This window comes from Myodes glareolus, chromosome 6 (assembly GCF_982192425.1).
Source record: "Myodes glareolus chromosome 6, mMyoGla1.1, whole genome shotgun sequence".
Classification (NCBI taxonomy): Eukaryota; Metazoa; Chordata; class Mammalia; order Rodentia; family Cricetidae; genus Myodes; species Myodes glareolus.
The window spans coordinates 49,339,841-49,354,258 of NC_142031.1; the positions used below are offsets into that span (position 1 = coordinate 49,339,841).

At 42.9% G+C, this 14,418-nt stretch overlaps 1 protein-coding gene, 1 long non-coding RNA gene and 1 pseudogene across 5 annotated transcripts; 1 reads left to right on the forward strand and 2 right to left on the reverse strand.

Moving 5' to 3' along the window:
• The first annotated feature begins 65 nt into the window (after window positions 1-65).
• LOC146894241 (uncharacterized) lies at window positions 66-7,342 on the forward strand. The gene is made up of 4 exons (XR_015002305.2): window positions 66-206; window positions 384-586; window positions 4,620-4,757; window positions 7,124-7,342. It is a non-coding gene; the product is annotated as an uncharacterized LOC146894241 (long non-coding RNA).
• On the reverse strand, window positions 1,006-13,248 carry LOC125404142 (uncharacterized). 4 transcript variants are annotated; one of them, XM_048439910.3, is made up of 5 exons: window positions 12,877-13,128; window positions 11,682-11,750; window positions 4,859-4,985; window positions 4,428-4,476; window positions 1,006-3,055 (listed from the first exon to the last, which is right to left on the reverse strand). In XM_048439910.3, the coding sequence occupies exons 2-5, from the start codon at window positions 11,685-11,687 to the stop codon at window positions 1,585-1,587; spliced, it is 1,653 nt and encodes a 550-aa protein (XP_048295867.2). In that variant the 5' UTR covers window positions 11,688-11,750; window positions 12,877-13,128; the 3' UTR covers window positions 1,006-1,584. The 4 variants fall into 4 exon arrangements, with proteins under 4 accessions (XP_048295867.2, XP_048295871.2, XP_085546895.2 ...); XM_048439914.3 differs by lacking the exons at window positions 11,682-11,750; window positions 12,877-13,128 and adding an exon at window positions 13,167-13,248; XM_085690769.2 differs by lacking the exons at window positions 11,682-11,750; window positions 12,877-13,128 and adding an exon at window positions 12,656-12,845.
• Window positions 4,614-4,765, reverse strand: LOC148121816 (U1 spliceosomal RNA; annotated as a pseudogene).
• Window positions 13,249-14,418: the final 1,170 nt, after the last annotated feature.

Here is a 14,418-nt window from a genome sequence, read left to right on the forward strand (position 1 = left end):
GCACAATGAGCCTAGAATTTTCCTCAACTACCCTGTTTCCCTAGTAACAATTGTGGGAGATCACAGTGACTCTATTCCATCTTGACTTAAGGTCAGAGAGTTCAAGCTTGTTCTTGCTCCTCAAGGCCAATTAACAGGATGAAGGCCAAAAAAAAAAAAAAAAAAAAAAAAAGGATGTTTGGCCAAAGACGAGATTCCTAAATGTGGTAAGGGGGCTTGTTTGTTTCTTGAACCAAGGTAAGGAAGTCTGTTGCCATCCCCTTTCTGCTATAAAAGGGTTATGAGAAATAAATTCAGAGCATCTGTAGTATTCACTGAGACCCTCCCGATTCTATCTTCTGTCTTTTGTTTCTTTCTTTCATACTCCTCTCTCCCCTATTCAGGTTCTGTTCAACAGGTCGGCTGGCCCGATACACAATGAAAGTTTGGAGTCACTAGATCTGATATCTGTGAAGCAAACATCAATAGCAACAGGACAACAGAACGAGGCGACAAGATGGATAGACAAGTGAGCAAAAGGCAAAATGCTTCCTTCTGCCATACCCCTTTTATCTGGACCAGGAGGTGACACCTACAAGTGGAGTGGGTGAGTCTTCCCACATCAGTCAAGGAAATTAGAACAGTTCTTCCAGTGAGGGTCCACACTCAGGTGTTTCGGTTATGTGGCAAGTTGACATTAAAACCAACCATCATAGACATGCAAGAAAGTATGCTAGAAAATAAACACTGAGAGAAAAATAAACATAGCTGGGGAGGCCCGAAAAATGTAAGCCTATTTCCACCTTGTCTGAAGGTCAGAGAGTTTTAGCTTAGTGGTTAAAAGCACTCACTATGTTTACAAAGGGCACCTATGTGACTGTTCATAGCCATCTGCAACTCCAGTTCCAGAGGGTCTGGGGCACTCACTCTTCATGGCAGCGCAGGCAGAGCACACACGCCACACACATTCACACAGACAGGCAGAGCATTCACACACATGAAATAATACAAATAAGTCTATTTTTTTAAAAAAAATCTGTATTTAAGGTTATTCCGTGGTAGGATCTTTCATTTCTGTAAAAGGAACAGTAGCACTGGGAGACTTTCTAATATTACCTACATACAAAGAGTTTCTCTCCAGTGTGGATTTTTAAAAAATAACTATGGGTATAGGTAATCTGCCTGCATGGATGTCTGTGTACCACGAGCATGCAGAGGCCACTGAAGTCAGAAGAGGACACTGGATCCCTTGTAACTGAAATTAGACACGGTTGTAGGCTTCCATGTGGCTGCTGGGAATCAAACCTAGGTCCTCTGGAAGAGCAGCCAGCACTCTTAGCTGCTGAGTCGTCACTCTGCTCCCCTCTGGTTGACTCACACATATTTGGAGGAACCAGGGAAGAAGGGGAGACTTTCTACACTGAAACTGTGCACAAGGTTCCTCTGCAGTCGAATCTCTGTCATCACGGGAAAGACATGACAGAGATTCAAAAAGTGTAAGCATTGCTTTCAAAGCTAGGGATGTAAACCACGGAGAATGACTGTCTTCATAAGAGATATTAAGGAACGGATTTCCCATATCATTTACATGAGGATGGTCTCTCCTCAGTGTTGTGTTCTTTCATGCTTTTTAAGGTGACTAAGAGACCTAAAGCCTTTCCCACACCTCTTACACTCATGGGGTTTCTCACCACTGTGCATCAACGCGTGGTACTGAAGAGAACTTAAGTGGGTGAAGGTTTTCCCACACTGCTTACACACACGAGGTTTCTCCCCAGTGTGAATCATTTTATGTTTCCGCAAAGCACTCTCGGAACTCAGGACTTTCTCACACTGTGAGCACACATGTGGGTTATCGCCGCTGTGTATCTTCTCATGACTTCGAAAAGTAGTAGAACAAAAGAACCCCTTCCCGCACTGTTTGCACACATAGGGTTTGACACCAGTATGACTGACTTCATGCCTCCGTAATTGATACAGAGACATGAAGGCTTTTGTGCACTGCTTGCACACATAGGGCTTCTCGCCAGTGTGAATTCTTGCATGGATTTGTAGGGAACTGAGACGAGTGAACGTTTTCCCACACTGCTTACAAACATGGGGATTCACACCACTGTGGGTTACTTTGTGCTTTCGAAACTGATTCCAAAGCATGAAGGCATCCCCACATTCCTTACATACATAGGGTTTTTCCCCAGTGTGAGTTCGTTCGTGTATTTGAAGATGAGTAGAAGTAATGAAGGCTTTCCCACATTGCTTACATACATAGGGTTTCTCTCCGGTGTGGATTCTCGTATGTCTTTGAAGGGAAGCAGAGCGAGAAAAGCTTTTCTCACACTGGTTACACGCGTAGGGCTTCTCACCGGTGTGGATTATTTTATGCCTTAAAAGAGAATTGAAACGAGTAAAGGTTTTCCCACACAGTTGACACTGATGGGGACTCGAGCCTGTGTGGGTCTTTTCATGTCTTAGAAGAGAACTGGAATAAGCAAAGGTTTTCCCACACTGCTTACACGTGTAGGGCCTCTCGCCAGTGTGGATTCTTTCATGGACTTGTAGGGAACTGGGAAAAGGGAAGGCTTTCCCACACTGCTTACATGCAAAGGACTTCTTTGCATGGTAATGTTGTTCATGACCCTTTAAGGACCTGAGAGAAGTAAAAGTTTTCCCACACTGCTTACATTTGTGGTGCTTTTCTTCAGCAGGGGTTCTTTCATGAGTCTGACCGATTCTTACGTCTTCATTAGACTGCTTATTTTTATTAGATTTCTCTTCCGTGTCAGCACTTTTATGCTTCTGAAAAGTTGGGGGAGAGCTGGAGGTGTCCTCTGATTCTTTATTACTATTCAGCTCCTTTCCATGTTCCTGAACTTCATTTGTTTTCTGCCCTGGCCTAGGTTTTAGCTGCACACTTAGAGCTAAATAGCCAATGACTACATTTACAAACCCATTTCTTTTACATATATGTACTCCTGGATAAAATTTATGGTTCACCGTGCCCTCTGTAGAGAAGCTGACGATTTCTGCACACTCATGATCTTGCTTACACTCATGGAGTTTCTCCACCAGTTGACATCTGTAAGAAATAAAAAAGTAGATTACTCAGTGTTTGATTATTAATGATTTACAAGTAGAAATACTGGTTCTGTGTACTGTAGGAATTCTGAACATGTTTTCACGGAATGCTATGCAGCATGATTTGAGGATAGCTGTAATAACAGCAATGGTATAATAAACACAATGAGAAGTTATATTGTATCCACATTTGGCAAACATTGAATGTATATGTCATATTTAAATACCCATTTCAATATTCAATATTGCGCACAATTTGATGTCCAATACTGATGATGAAAATGATGTTGCATTTTGAACTAATTGAATGCTATGGTAGTTTGAATAAAAATGGCTCCCATAAGCTCATAGGGAGTGGTACTATTAGGGGATGTGGTCATGTTGGAGGAAGTGTGTCACTGGCGATGGGTTTTGAGGTTTCAGATGTTCCATCTAGACCCAGTGTGTCATGCCCTTTTTTCTGCGGCCTGTGGGTCCAGATGTAGAACTCTCAGCTCCTTCTCTAGCACCATGCTTGGCTACAAGTCCATGACAATAATGAACTAAACCTCTGAGCCTGGAAACCAGACCCAAATACATGTTTTTCTTTATAAGTTGCCATGGTCAGAGTGTCTCTTCACATCAATAGAAACCTTAAGACAAATGCCCGGGGCTGGAGAGATGGCTCAGTGGTTAAGAGCACCACCTGCTCTTCCAAAGGTTCTGAGTTCAATTTCCAGCAACCACATGGTGGCTCACAACCATCTGTAATGAGATCTGGGGCCCCCTTCTGGCCTTCAGGCAAAGTACTGAGAATACTGTATACATAATGAATAAATCTTAAAAAAAAAAAAAAGACAAATACCCATATTGAGTTGTCTTTCTGTTTGTTTTATTTATTTTTTTTTTTTGAGATAAGATTTCACTTTGAAGTGCTGGCTGTCCTGAAACTCACTTAGTAGACCAGGCTGACCTCTAAATCAGAGATTCACCTGCCACTGCTTCCCATGTGCTGAGATTAAAAGTGTGGCCCCACAGCTGTCTATACGTGTTCTCTCAACGGTTAGTTTCAGTCTAAAAATGACATCTTATTTTGTTTCATATGCACCTCATACCAAAGATGCCAGATAAACTCATCTCTCATATTGCATGTTGTATATGGTATAAAGTTTGTACGTGTGAAGTATGATATTGTATGTATGCATGTATCGTGATACTCAAGTTGTTTTCAGTGCTTGAGTATCCAAGATGTTCTTGTTTACGACTTGAAACATATTGGAAGTTTCGGAGACAATTTCCTGAGATCAACGCAGATTGAAATTTGACATATTTGTCTCTTTTACCTCTTTGTAAAATATCCTATGACACCTTGAACATTGAGGAACCTGAATTACCTTAGCTTTATGCCAGAATTTTCAATCTTTTGGTGTTTCCTTATGTTTCCTAAAATACAGATCAAAATGAATTATTATAAATCATGATACTACAGGAAAAACATTAGTAGATTCCAACTAAATTCATGGTATAAAGTAGCCCATCTCGTATATTCACCCCTGCCACCTTTTTTTTTTCTTTTTTGGGGGCAGAATGTGAACACAGTCTCCCACTACCACAAATTACACAGTCAACTTTTCTACATTTGGGAAAGTCGCAGGAGTCAGTGAAAATGGTTGAGCCTTACTCTAAGAAAACCAGCTTCCTGATCTTGGTGTCTCCTCTGCCAAGTAAGCATCCCCAAATCTTTACCATATTTCAGTTCATGCAGCAGTGATGAACATAGAAGCACTTTGTTTGACTGACCTATTATGAGAATGGATGTCTTTACCTATAGAGACCATGTTTCTCAATATTTCCTTCATCACGTCTTTGTAGAGCTCCTTTTGGGATAGATCCAGCATAGCCCACTCCTCCATGGTGAAGTGCACAGCCACATCCTCAAAGGTCACTGTCTCCTAAAAGCACACACACACATTTCCACAAGGGTTAACTTCACAGTACCAGCTGTCTAGACTTTATAAGAAGTTATTGTGATACTATGTTCATACATGTTCAAGATGTCTTGCTCACCACACGGTTACTGTTCATACACACTAAGATTCTCTAATATAGTAATTCTGACAGTAGATTGGAAAAATGAGTAAAGCAACAGCAGAATAAGCCCACCTTTGCCCCCATAAGCTGTGCTAACTCTCTTCATCCACTGGGTCATTGTGACAAACTTTCTAACAAATTCTGACTATCTAATGTCCCAAAGAAAATCCAATATGAGCTGTCCCAAGACTGCATATCCTTACAGATGCTGAAGGAAAAATTTCCATTTCTCTTGGTATCTGGGACCTGTGATTAAGAGCAGCTCTTTCTTATACAACTATAAAAATGATGTGGCTTTCTTGAACAGTTAGTGCCAACCGTATGTGACGTTTATTGCAAGGAGTGAGGACCTGCCTTTCGTCCAGGCTAGCTAACACCCGAAATAATCACACAGAAACTGTATTCATTTAAACATTGCCTGGCCCTTTAGCTCTAACTTCTTATTGGCTAATCCTTATATCTTAATTTAACCCATTTCCATTAATCTGTGTATTGCCACATAACTGGGCCTTAACGACAAGATTCTAACCAGCATCCATCTCAGGCAGGAGACCCATGGTGTCTGCCACTCTGCCCTTCTTCCCAGCATTCAGTTCTGTCTACTCCGCCTACCTAAGTTCTCTCCTATCAACTAGGCCAAGGCACTTTCTTTATTCATCCAATGAAAGCAACACATAAACAGAAGGAACTCCTACACCAGATTTTTATATCACTTTTATATTTTTCTCTCAGAATCCATACTATGTTTTCATGTGATTATCACAGAGAAACTGGTTAGACTCGGTGTATTTTCTGATTGATGAATCTTTGAGAAACTGGTTCAGTCTTTTGAATAAGATTGGTACCCACATACTCATGTAATCAAATGCTTGGTCATTGGGGAGTGACTTGAGAAAGGTTAGAATGATCCAGAGAAGAGTACTTGTTAGCATAGGTGTGGCCTTGCTGGAGGAGGTGTGTCACTGAGAGGTGGGCTTTGAGGCTTCAAAATCCCCTGCCAAGTCAGACCCAGTCTCTCCTCTCCTCTCCTCCCCTCCTCTTTCCTCCCCTCCCCTCTCCTCTCCTCTTCTCTCCTCTCCTCTCCTCTCCTCTCGTCCTCCCCCTCTCTCTCTGCCTCTCTCTCTTCACCTCTGTCTCTCTCTTCCTCCCCCATGCCATTCCAGTCTATAACACTCAGCTACTGCTTCAACTCCATGTGTGCCACCATGCTCCCTGCCATGATGAAAATGGGCTACACTTTTGAAACTGTAAGCAAACATCCAATGAAATGTTTTCTTTCTAAGAGTTGCCATGGTCATGGCATCTCTTCAGAGAAATAGAACACTGTACTTGCTCTTCTCACAACTTGTTAGGAACTCAAATATATCATCTATGATTCACTATAAACAAAACTTAGAAGTGTGTATCTGCTTTCTCATAGAGCATTCTTTTTCTAAGATTTATTTATTTATTATGTATACAATATTCTGTCTGTGTGTGTGCCTGCAGGCCAGAGGAGGGCACCAGACCTCACTACAGATGGTTGTGAGCCACCATGTGGTTGCTGGGAACTGAACTCAGGACCTTTGGAAGAACAGGCAATGCTCTTAACCGCTGAGCCATCTCTTCAGCCCCCTCATAGAGCATTCTTAAATAATAATAAGACTTGTAAGACTAGGGAGATGGCTCAGCCATTAAGATTACTGACTACTCTTCCAGGGGACCTGGATTTGATTCCCAGCACCCACACAGTAACACAACTGTGCAACTCCATTTCCAGGTAATCTGATCCTCTCTTCTGGTCTCTGTAGGCACTAGGTACACATGCCACATGCACGCACACACGGATGCACACTAGGACAAAACAACCATATACATAAAATAAAACATAATAACCATTTTACTTTCTTTTTTAAATCCTGATGGTACATACTAATTTTCAACTTGACAGGATCTAAAATTCACCTAGGAGACAGGACTCTTGCTAAGTATGTCTGGGATTATTTTGATTCCATTTTAGGCAGAAGAGCTCAGTCTGTTTGTGAGATGCACCATTCACTGGGCTGGGCTAAAGTGAATTCAGAGGCCAGCCGTTGCCAAGCACTGGAATTTACTGCCATCTGCTTTCTGACTGCAGATACAACGTGAGCAGCTGCCTCTAACTCCTGTTGTCAAGCTTCTCCCAACGTGATAGACCCCAACCTTGAACTAAATCCAAAATAAATCTCTGCTTCTTACATTTCCTTCTCAAGAATTTTGTCACAACAACGATACAAGAACTTATAGAGGATTAAGGGTTATTCATTTTCTAATAAGTTAATATTTTTAGGGAATACAAATGAACAATGAAAAATAGCTCATGTTCTTAGAAACAGCTCTTACCCCTCAAAGGTATGTAAGAAATTCCATAATTACTAAAAGTGTGATGTTGCCAGGCAAAAGTGGTGCATGCTCTTAATCCCAGTACTCAGGAGGCAGAGGCAGGCGGATCTCTGTGAGTTCGAGGTCAGCCTGGTCTACAGCGCAAGTTCCAGGATAGCCAGGACTACACACTGGGAAACCCTATCTTGAAAAACAAAAACAAACAATCAAAAGGGGGATGGCTAATACTAATTGTCACTTGACAGAGTTTAGAATGAGCTGAACTGCTCCCCAGGGAGGGAATCGCAAACGTGTACATCCCTGATATGCACTAGCAATCACTCGGCCCTCTCTGCTTCCCGGCTGTAGATGATGTGACCAGATGCTGCTTGATTTCCCCACCAGGATGGACTGCACTTTCGATTGCTGGCTCAAGAAATAAAACTCCTTTTGTATGGCTATATGAATACACACACACACACACACACACACACATAGTCTGCAGTGCTTGCATTTTTATATTGTACATATAAAAACAGAAAGGCTCATAAGATCAATAAGCTAAATTTGTCAGAATATTTCCTAGTTCATAATGTAGCTAGAATTTTAAAACTCAACATTCTGACTCTGGTAATCATGGCAGACTAAGGCCGTCAAAGATTCGTATTGGTGGGGCTGGAGTGATGGATGACTTGGTGAGTGGGAGCTGCTCTTCCAGAGGACTGGGATTTGCTTCCTAGAACCTCCAGTTCCAGGGGGAATTCATTGTCCTCTGCTTCCAAGAATACCAGACATGCATGTGCTGCACTCACATATACGTGGGCAAGAAGCCAATATTCATAGAATAAAAATAAATCTTAAAAAAATATTCTTATTGTTTCCTAGGTATTAACTTGTCCTCAGGTGGGGCCTCATGTAGGAATGGTTTAAGGATGTTCTGCAGCTCCCAAAATCTAAGACAGCCACAGCTTTAAGACAATGGCTGTTGGTGTGCTTTCAACCTTTGCAAAGGAACAGGGACGGGTACCAAACTGGATGGAGATGCAAGAGTTTTCTACTGCTTTCTTGTTGACTTAGAGGGCAACTGAAAAGTTGGTCCTTTTTAAAGAAAATCACTTTCTAGCTGCCTGTTATAACAAGACAAAATCTTTTTGATTTTTGAGTTTTGGTTTTCTTTGTTTGTTTTAAGAAAAGGTTTCTCTGTGTAGCCCTAGCTGCCCTGGAATTTGCACTGTAGACCAGGCTGGCCTCGAATTAACAGAGATCTACCTGTCTCTGCCTCCCGAGTGCTGGGATTAAAGGCATGCACCATCACTGCCTGGCCGAGGACTTAAATCACTAACATGTTGGTTAATTAAAGTTAGCTGGAAAAATAAGTGAATACATAAGCTAATTAATCATGTATCTTAGGATGATTAACATGCTTCAGAGGCATATCAGATAGAGCTTCTAGGTTTCCATTAAAAATGTGAAGTTGTGAGACCTGGAGCAATGGCTTAGCAATTAAGAACACTGGTCTTACAGAGAACCTGATTTCGTTTCCCAACACTGATATTAAGGAGCCTCACAACTGTCACCGCTCAGGAGGCAGTAGCACCTGGGAGAGTGGAGCCCATAAAAGGAGAGCAACTGAAGTCTTATGCCATAGCCAACTTTATTTACAACCTCAGACAATGGGTACTCTGAGGGCTAAGAGGAGTCACAGGAGTGAAGTGTCCAATCACAAAGGCAGACAAACCACTCATGGCAAGACTGTACTTTTCCATAGAGGCATATAAACAATAACAGTAGCCAGCTGTCATGAATAATCTGGAGTCAACTCTTTCCTATCTGCTATACCTGGGAAGGGCACACAAACACCTTCGAAGAACAATTCAGAGTTCTGAAGAAACCTAGGACACAAGATTTGTTTTGTTGGGGTTTTCTCACAAATACTCAGAAATCCCCCCATGACTCCATTCTAGAGCAGCGTTCTGACAATGACCGCCTCTAGTTCTTGCTCCCAGAAACCCAGTACCCTCTTCTAGAGTCTATGGGCACCTGCACTCAAGTGCACGCTAACATTAATAATTTAAAATAAAAAAACATCTTTAAAACTAAGAAGTTTTTTTTTTTAAAGAAAAATGTTTTCTAATTTCTGTAAGACAAAAAGAAACCACCAAGTTTACAAAAAGGCATCTAAAGCTATAGCATACGATGTAGTTTTGGAGGAAGAATGTTAAAGCAGAAAGGAACTGTTGCTGGGCAGTGGTGATGGCGCACGCCTTTAATCCCAGCACTCAGGAGGCAGACGCAGGTCGATCTCTTAAGTTCGAGGCCCCAGAGCCTGGACTAAAGAATGATTCCAAGACAGCCAGGACTACACAGAGAAATCTGTCTCAAAACAAACAAACAAACAAAAAAAACCAACCAAACAAAAAAACCAAACTAAAACAAACAAACAAAAAAGAGGGTGGGGGCTGAAAAACTGGCTCAGCACTTAAGGGCAGAGGCTGCTCTTCCAGTAGACCCAGGTTCAAGTCCCACATGGTCGCTCATAACTGTCTGTCTCCATTTCCAGGGGATCCTACACCCTTACACAGGCATGCACACAGGCAAAACACAAATGCACAAAACAAATTAATTTTTAAAAGAAGAAGTGGGTCAGCAACATGGTTCCGTGCAGGGGCTAAAGGTGCTTACTTGGCATACCTGGCCACCTCAGTTTAAACCCTGGAACTCACACAAATGTGGAAGGAGAGGGCTGACTCTGAACAGTTGCCCTCTGACCTCCTCTAGGAGACTGTGGCATGTGCATTCACAGCACACACCACACACACACAATAGCAAAAAAAATATTTTTAAAGCAGTGTGGGCAAAGCCAGAAAGCTTAAATAGGTCACCAAAAAAGCTTTATAGGAGATAAAACTTGAATGTGGTGTACATGATAAAGTTAGCTTTAATCTATGGTCAGATGTTGGTAGATGCTTATCCTGTCAGCCAATCTTTATCACACATTAAGAAAAGCTAAAAACAAAGGTGCTGAGAATTTATACACTCCAAATTGTGGAGCTCTTAACATCAGTTAAAACAAAGACAATCTACACCAGGCAGTAGTGGTGCATACTTGTAATTCCAGCACTCAGGAGGCAGAGGCAGGTGAATCTTTGTGAATTTGAGGTCAACCTGGTCTACAGAGCGAGTTCCAGAACAGTGAGGGACACATGAAGAAACTCTGTCTCGAAAAACAAAGTAACTAACTAACTAACTAAATAAATAAATAAATACAATCTAATAACCTCAGGGATTGTTTATCCACACAAGAACAAACCTGATTGATATCTTTAGCTCTGGGAAATAATACATTGATCTGGACAGATAAATACCAGCTACTCAGAGAAAACCAGAATAAGGCTTTCCAAATCCCCACAAGTTAGCCTTAATAGTTAACACTTGAACTGGGTGAGACACAAAATACTTACCTAGGCAGATTTTCCTGAAGTTTGTGTCCTTCCTCTAGGCACGTGATTGTGGACCCAGGGCCAGCCTGAGCCAGCACATTCCAGTCCTTGACTGCACTCTAAAGACAGGATGACCTCACAGAAAACTGTTCTAATCTAGGAGCTAACTGTGGCGTCCTCTAACACGCAGGCTCTCTTCTCTATTTTGTTAGTTCTGGTTTAAGAACAGCTCTCTTTATCCTAACTGTAGGGAAGCTTGTGGACTCTTAGGGGGTTTCCTTATCACAATACTTCACTCACACACTTAAGTATCTACCTACTTCTATCAGGACTTTCCATTTTAAAACAGTATTTAGAAACAAACCTAATAAAAGAACTATTATGATAGAGGCCAACTCCAACCTCCCCAGGCCCGTGGATCTCACTTCCTGTGAGCCTGACAATGTCAAGAGACCTTGGGATTCACTGTCAGCCCGAAGAATCCTTGGCCTAAGGGCACAGGTCAGGGAATTTGGAGGAGGGATTTCCTTGCATCCTGTCTCCCGTTCGCTTTAACCTGACACAGTCCACAGTTACCCGAGAAGAGAATCTCAATTGAGAAATTATCCGAATCAAATTAGCATGTGGGCCTGTCCGTGGAGGATTGTCTTGACAGCTAATTGTAGGGCCCAGCCTACTGGGAAAGGCACCTTCCTAGGGCTGCTGGTCCTGGGCAGTATACGAAAGCTCGAAAGCTCGGTAAGCATGTGTTTATTACTGAGACAGCAGGCGGCATACCTCCATGATTTCCGCTTCAAGTTCTTGCTTGAGTCTCTCCTCCAAATTCTTTCAAGGATGGACTGTAACCTGGAAGGATAAGCCAAACAAACCCTTTCCTTCCCTCTGCTGCTTTCAGTCGGGTATTTTACAGGAACAGAATGAAACTAGAGCAATCTGAAAAGCAGAAGCCGCTGAGACGCTGAGACATAGGACAATGAAGAGGGAGACTGCCCGTAGCTAACTTACGCTGTAAGCACATCAGCGTTCGGTTGTGCCAAGCCTAGGATGGCTCCATTTTATTAAGCAACAGTTTTGACCTGATGTACTTGACTTTTAAGCATAAGACCCTAGAAAGGGCAAACAACTACTATCTGCCAGCACACCAGGGGGCCCAAACTCACTACATCAATAAACAACTCCTGAAAACCTACCACATTTCATCAACAACACCAGACACACCTGCTTAGCAACAACACTATGTGCAGTCCCCTCACCTGAGCCTATTTTGAAGGAGCACCCCAAGACCAGAGTGCGGCTGGATAGTGATTACATGGTCAGCTGTCAAGAGCCGGGAAATAACCACAGGCAAGGTCCCCTGCCTTTGTCCTTGGTTTCAGCTCAGTTTCTCCTGCCAGGCTGATTGATAAGACTTACTCAGTCCCCAACAGACCTTTCTTTGTCCCCCAATGCCTAGACTCCCAAGCCTTTCTAACACTTAGCCATTCTGCAAGCTGCGCCTTGGTTTATTTTTGGGTGATTTAGTATCAGTGACTTAAGGTTGGAATAAAAGATTGCCCAGGGTCTGCGAGTCAGCAAAATTGGGCTTACTTGGAAAAACCCAGCCAAGGATAACATTAATGTTATTTAATAAATCGCGACAGTGTAAAAAAACACACGTCCCTGTATGTTTGTGAAAGGACTAGGGGAGTCACCACACCTCTTTTCTCCTCTGGTGTACGCTCTCCCAACCCGTGTACCTAATCTTCACCAACCTCTGCGGAGACCGCCAGTCGGTAGGGACTCGGTGCTGCTGTGGGAGGAGGGCACAGATGAACCAGCTGCACCGAGCGCTCAGCCTGGGACAGTTCAGTAGCTCTGGCTGCAGGCCAAGCTCCACCCAGAAGGATCGCGGCTGCGAGGCTCATCGGAGCCAGATTAGACTCATTCGCTGACTAAAACGGCACCCTATTCCCACACACCCGGTCACACGAACCATTTCCAGCGACATGGTGTCCTAGTATCCTCTTGTGGTTCCTACTGTCAGTGGAAGGAAGGCCGAAAACGATGGGAGAAACCGGGAGAGTCCCTCCACAGTCGTAAGGACCCAGATCCCAAATACGGCAGGGACCAAAAGGGATGTCTCAGTGATGTGTAGCGGCCATATTCTTAATGTCTGGATTTCTCATTGGATTTGCATCCCGAAACAACTTGTCTGGTTGGCCATCAAGACACAGACCACCCGCCCCTTAAAGCATAAGTGACGGGAGGAGCACACCCACCTACCCGAGTGAGATTCCAGTCAGGAATTCTAGGCACAAGCCTGCTCCGACAGCCCAGTTTACCCGGCTAGATCCACAAAGGCTCCACTAGGGGAAAAGGGCATAAGCAGAGCCTGTCCTGGCTTTCCTGACTGGGCACTTGCTCAGCAGGAAATTCTTGTTTCCTCTGCTTCCAACGAGGTTACAGATGTGTTCAGGGAATTCCAGCCTCTATGGAAACAACTCAATCCTTCATAGAAGACAAAAGAAAGACCAGGTCTTGTTGGAATAAGAGAAACTGATATCATCACACTAGAGGAATTTGAAATGACGCAGATTTCTCTACCTACCCATATTCAGTCAGTAACATAGAAAACATATATGTGAAGGAACGCAACTATTGAAGACATAAAGTGTAATTTATAGACAGAGGCCAAGCATACTGGCAAAAGTCCTATACTTCAACAATGACTTTTGATGTCTTCTAGAAGCTCAATATCACCTGCCTCCAAATAGCCAGTCTTGAGAGGCAGCAGGTGTTAGACAATTCAGCCTGGCCCTCAGATACACACGAGGGTCAGATTCAAGAGGGACACTGAGTCAGATTGCTCCTGGTGGCTGTCACCAAACCTGAGATCACAGTCTATCTGAAGTCAGATTCAACCATCCAATCTTGTGGAGACAGTTAAAGCATACAAATTAATAGTAAAAAGAACTACTCGATATGGTTACATTGGGAAGAGGAGCAAGAAGATTCAGTGATCCCCATCAGTACATCTTGGGATTACTAAACTGAGAAGGAAGTTTAGGGGACCTAGACACATTAAGCAGTCCAGGACAAGGCATGATCCCATCCATTATTCAAATGTCATCATTTCTATGAGGTTTCCAATCTCTTTTTTGGAGGAGGGAAGCATTTTTGGAGAGAAGAGCTCCAGCTCTGACTTGTCTAGGCTTTTCTTCTCCCAACATGAGATTCCTGGAGAAATCTCAATTTCTTGGGTTTCTGTTTTCTCTTGTTGTTATTGCTGTTTTGCTTTTCTGACAACAGGCTGGCCTTAAACTCAGAGATTCACCTGCCCCGCCTCCTGAGTGCTGAGATTAAAGACCTGTGTCACCATTGCCTAGCTGGGGTTCACTGTTTTAATACCGTTAAAGCTAGAGCATCTCCTTAGAAAATACTCCTTTCTGTCAGGTTAGTGACAGAGACACAAGATTTAACATCAAACAGAATGGTGGGACCTGAAAGGAAATAACTTGGGACTACTCAGAAAGAG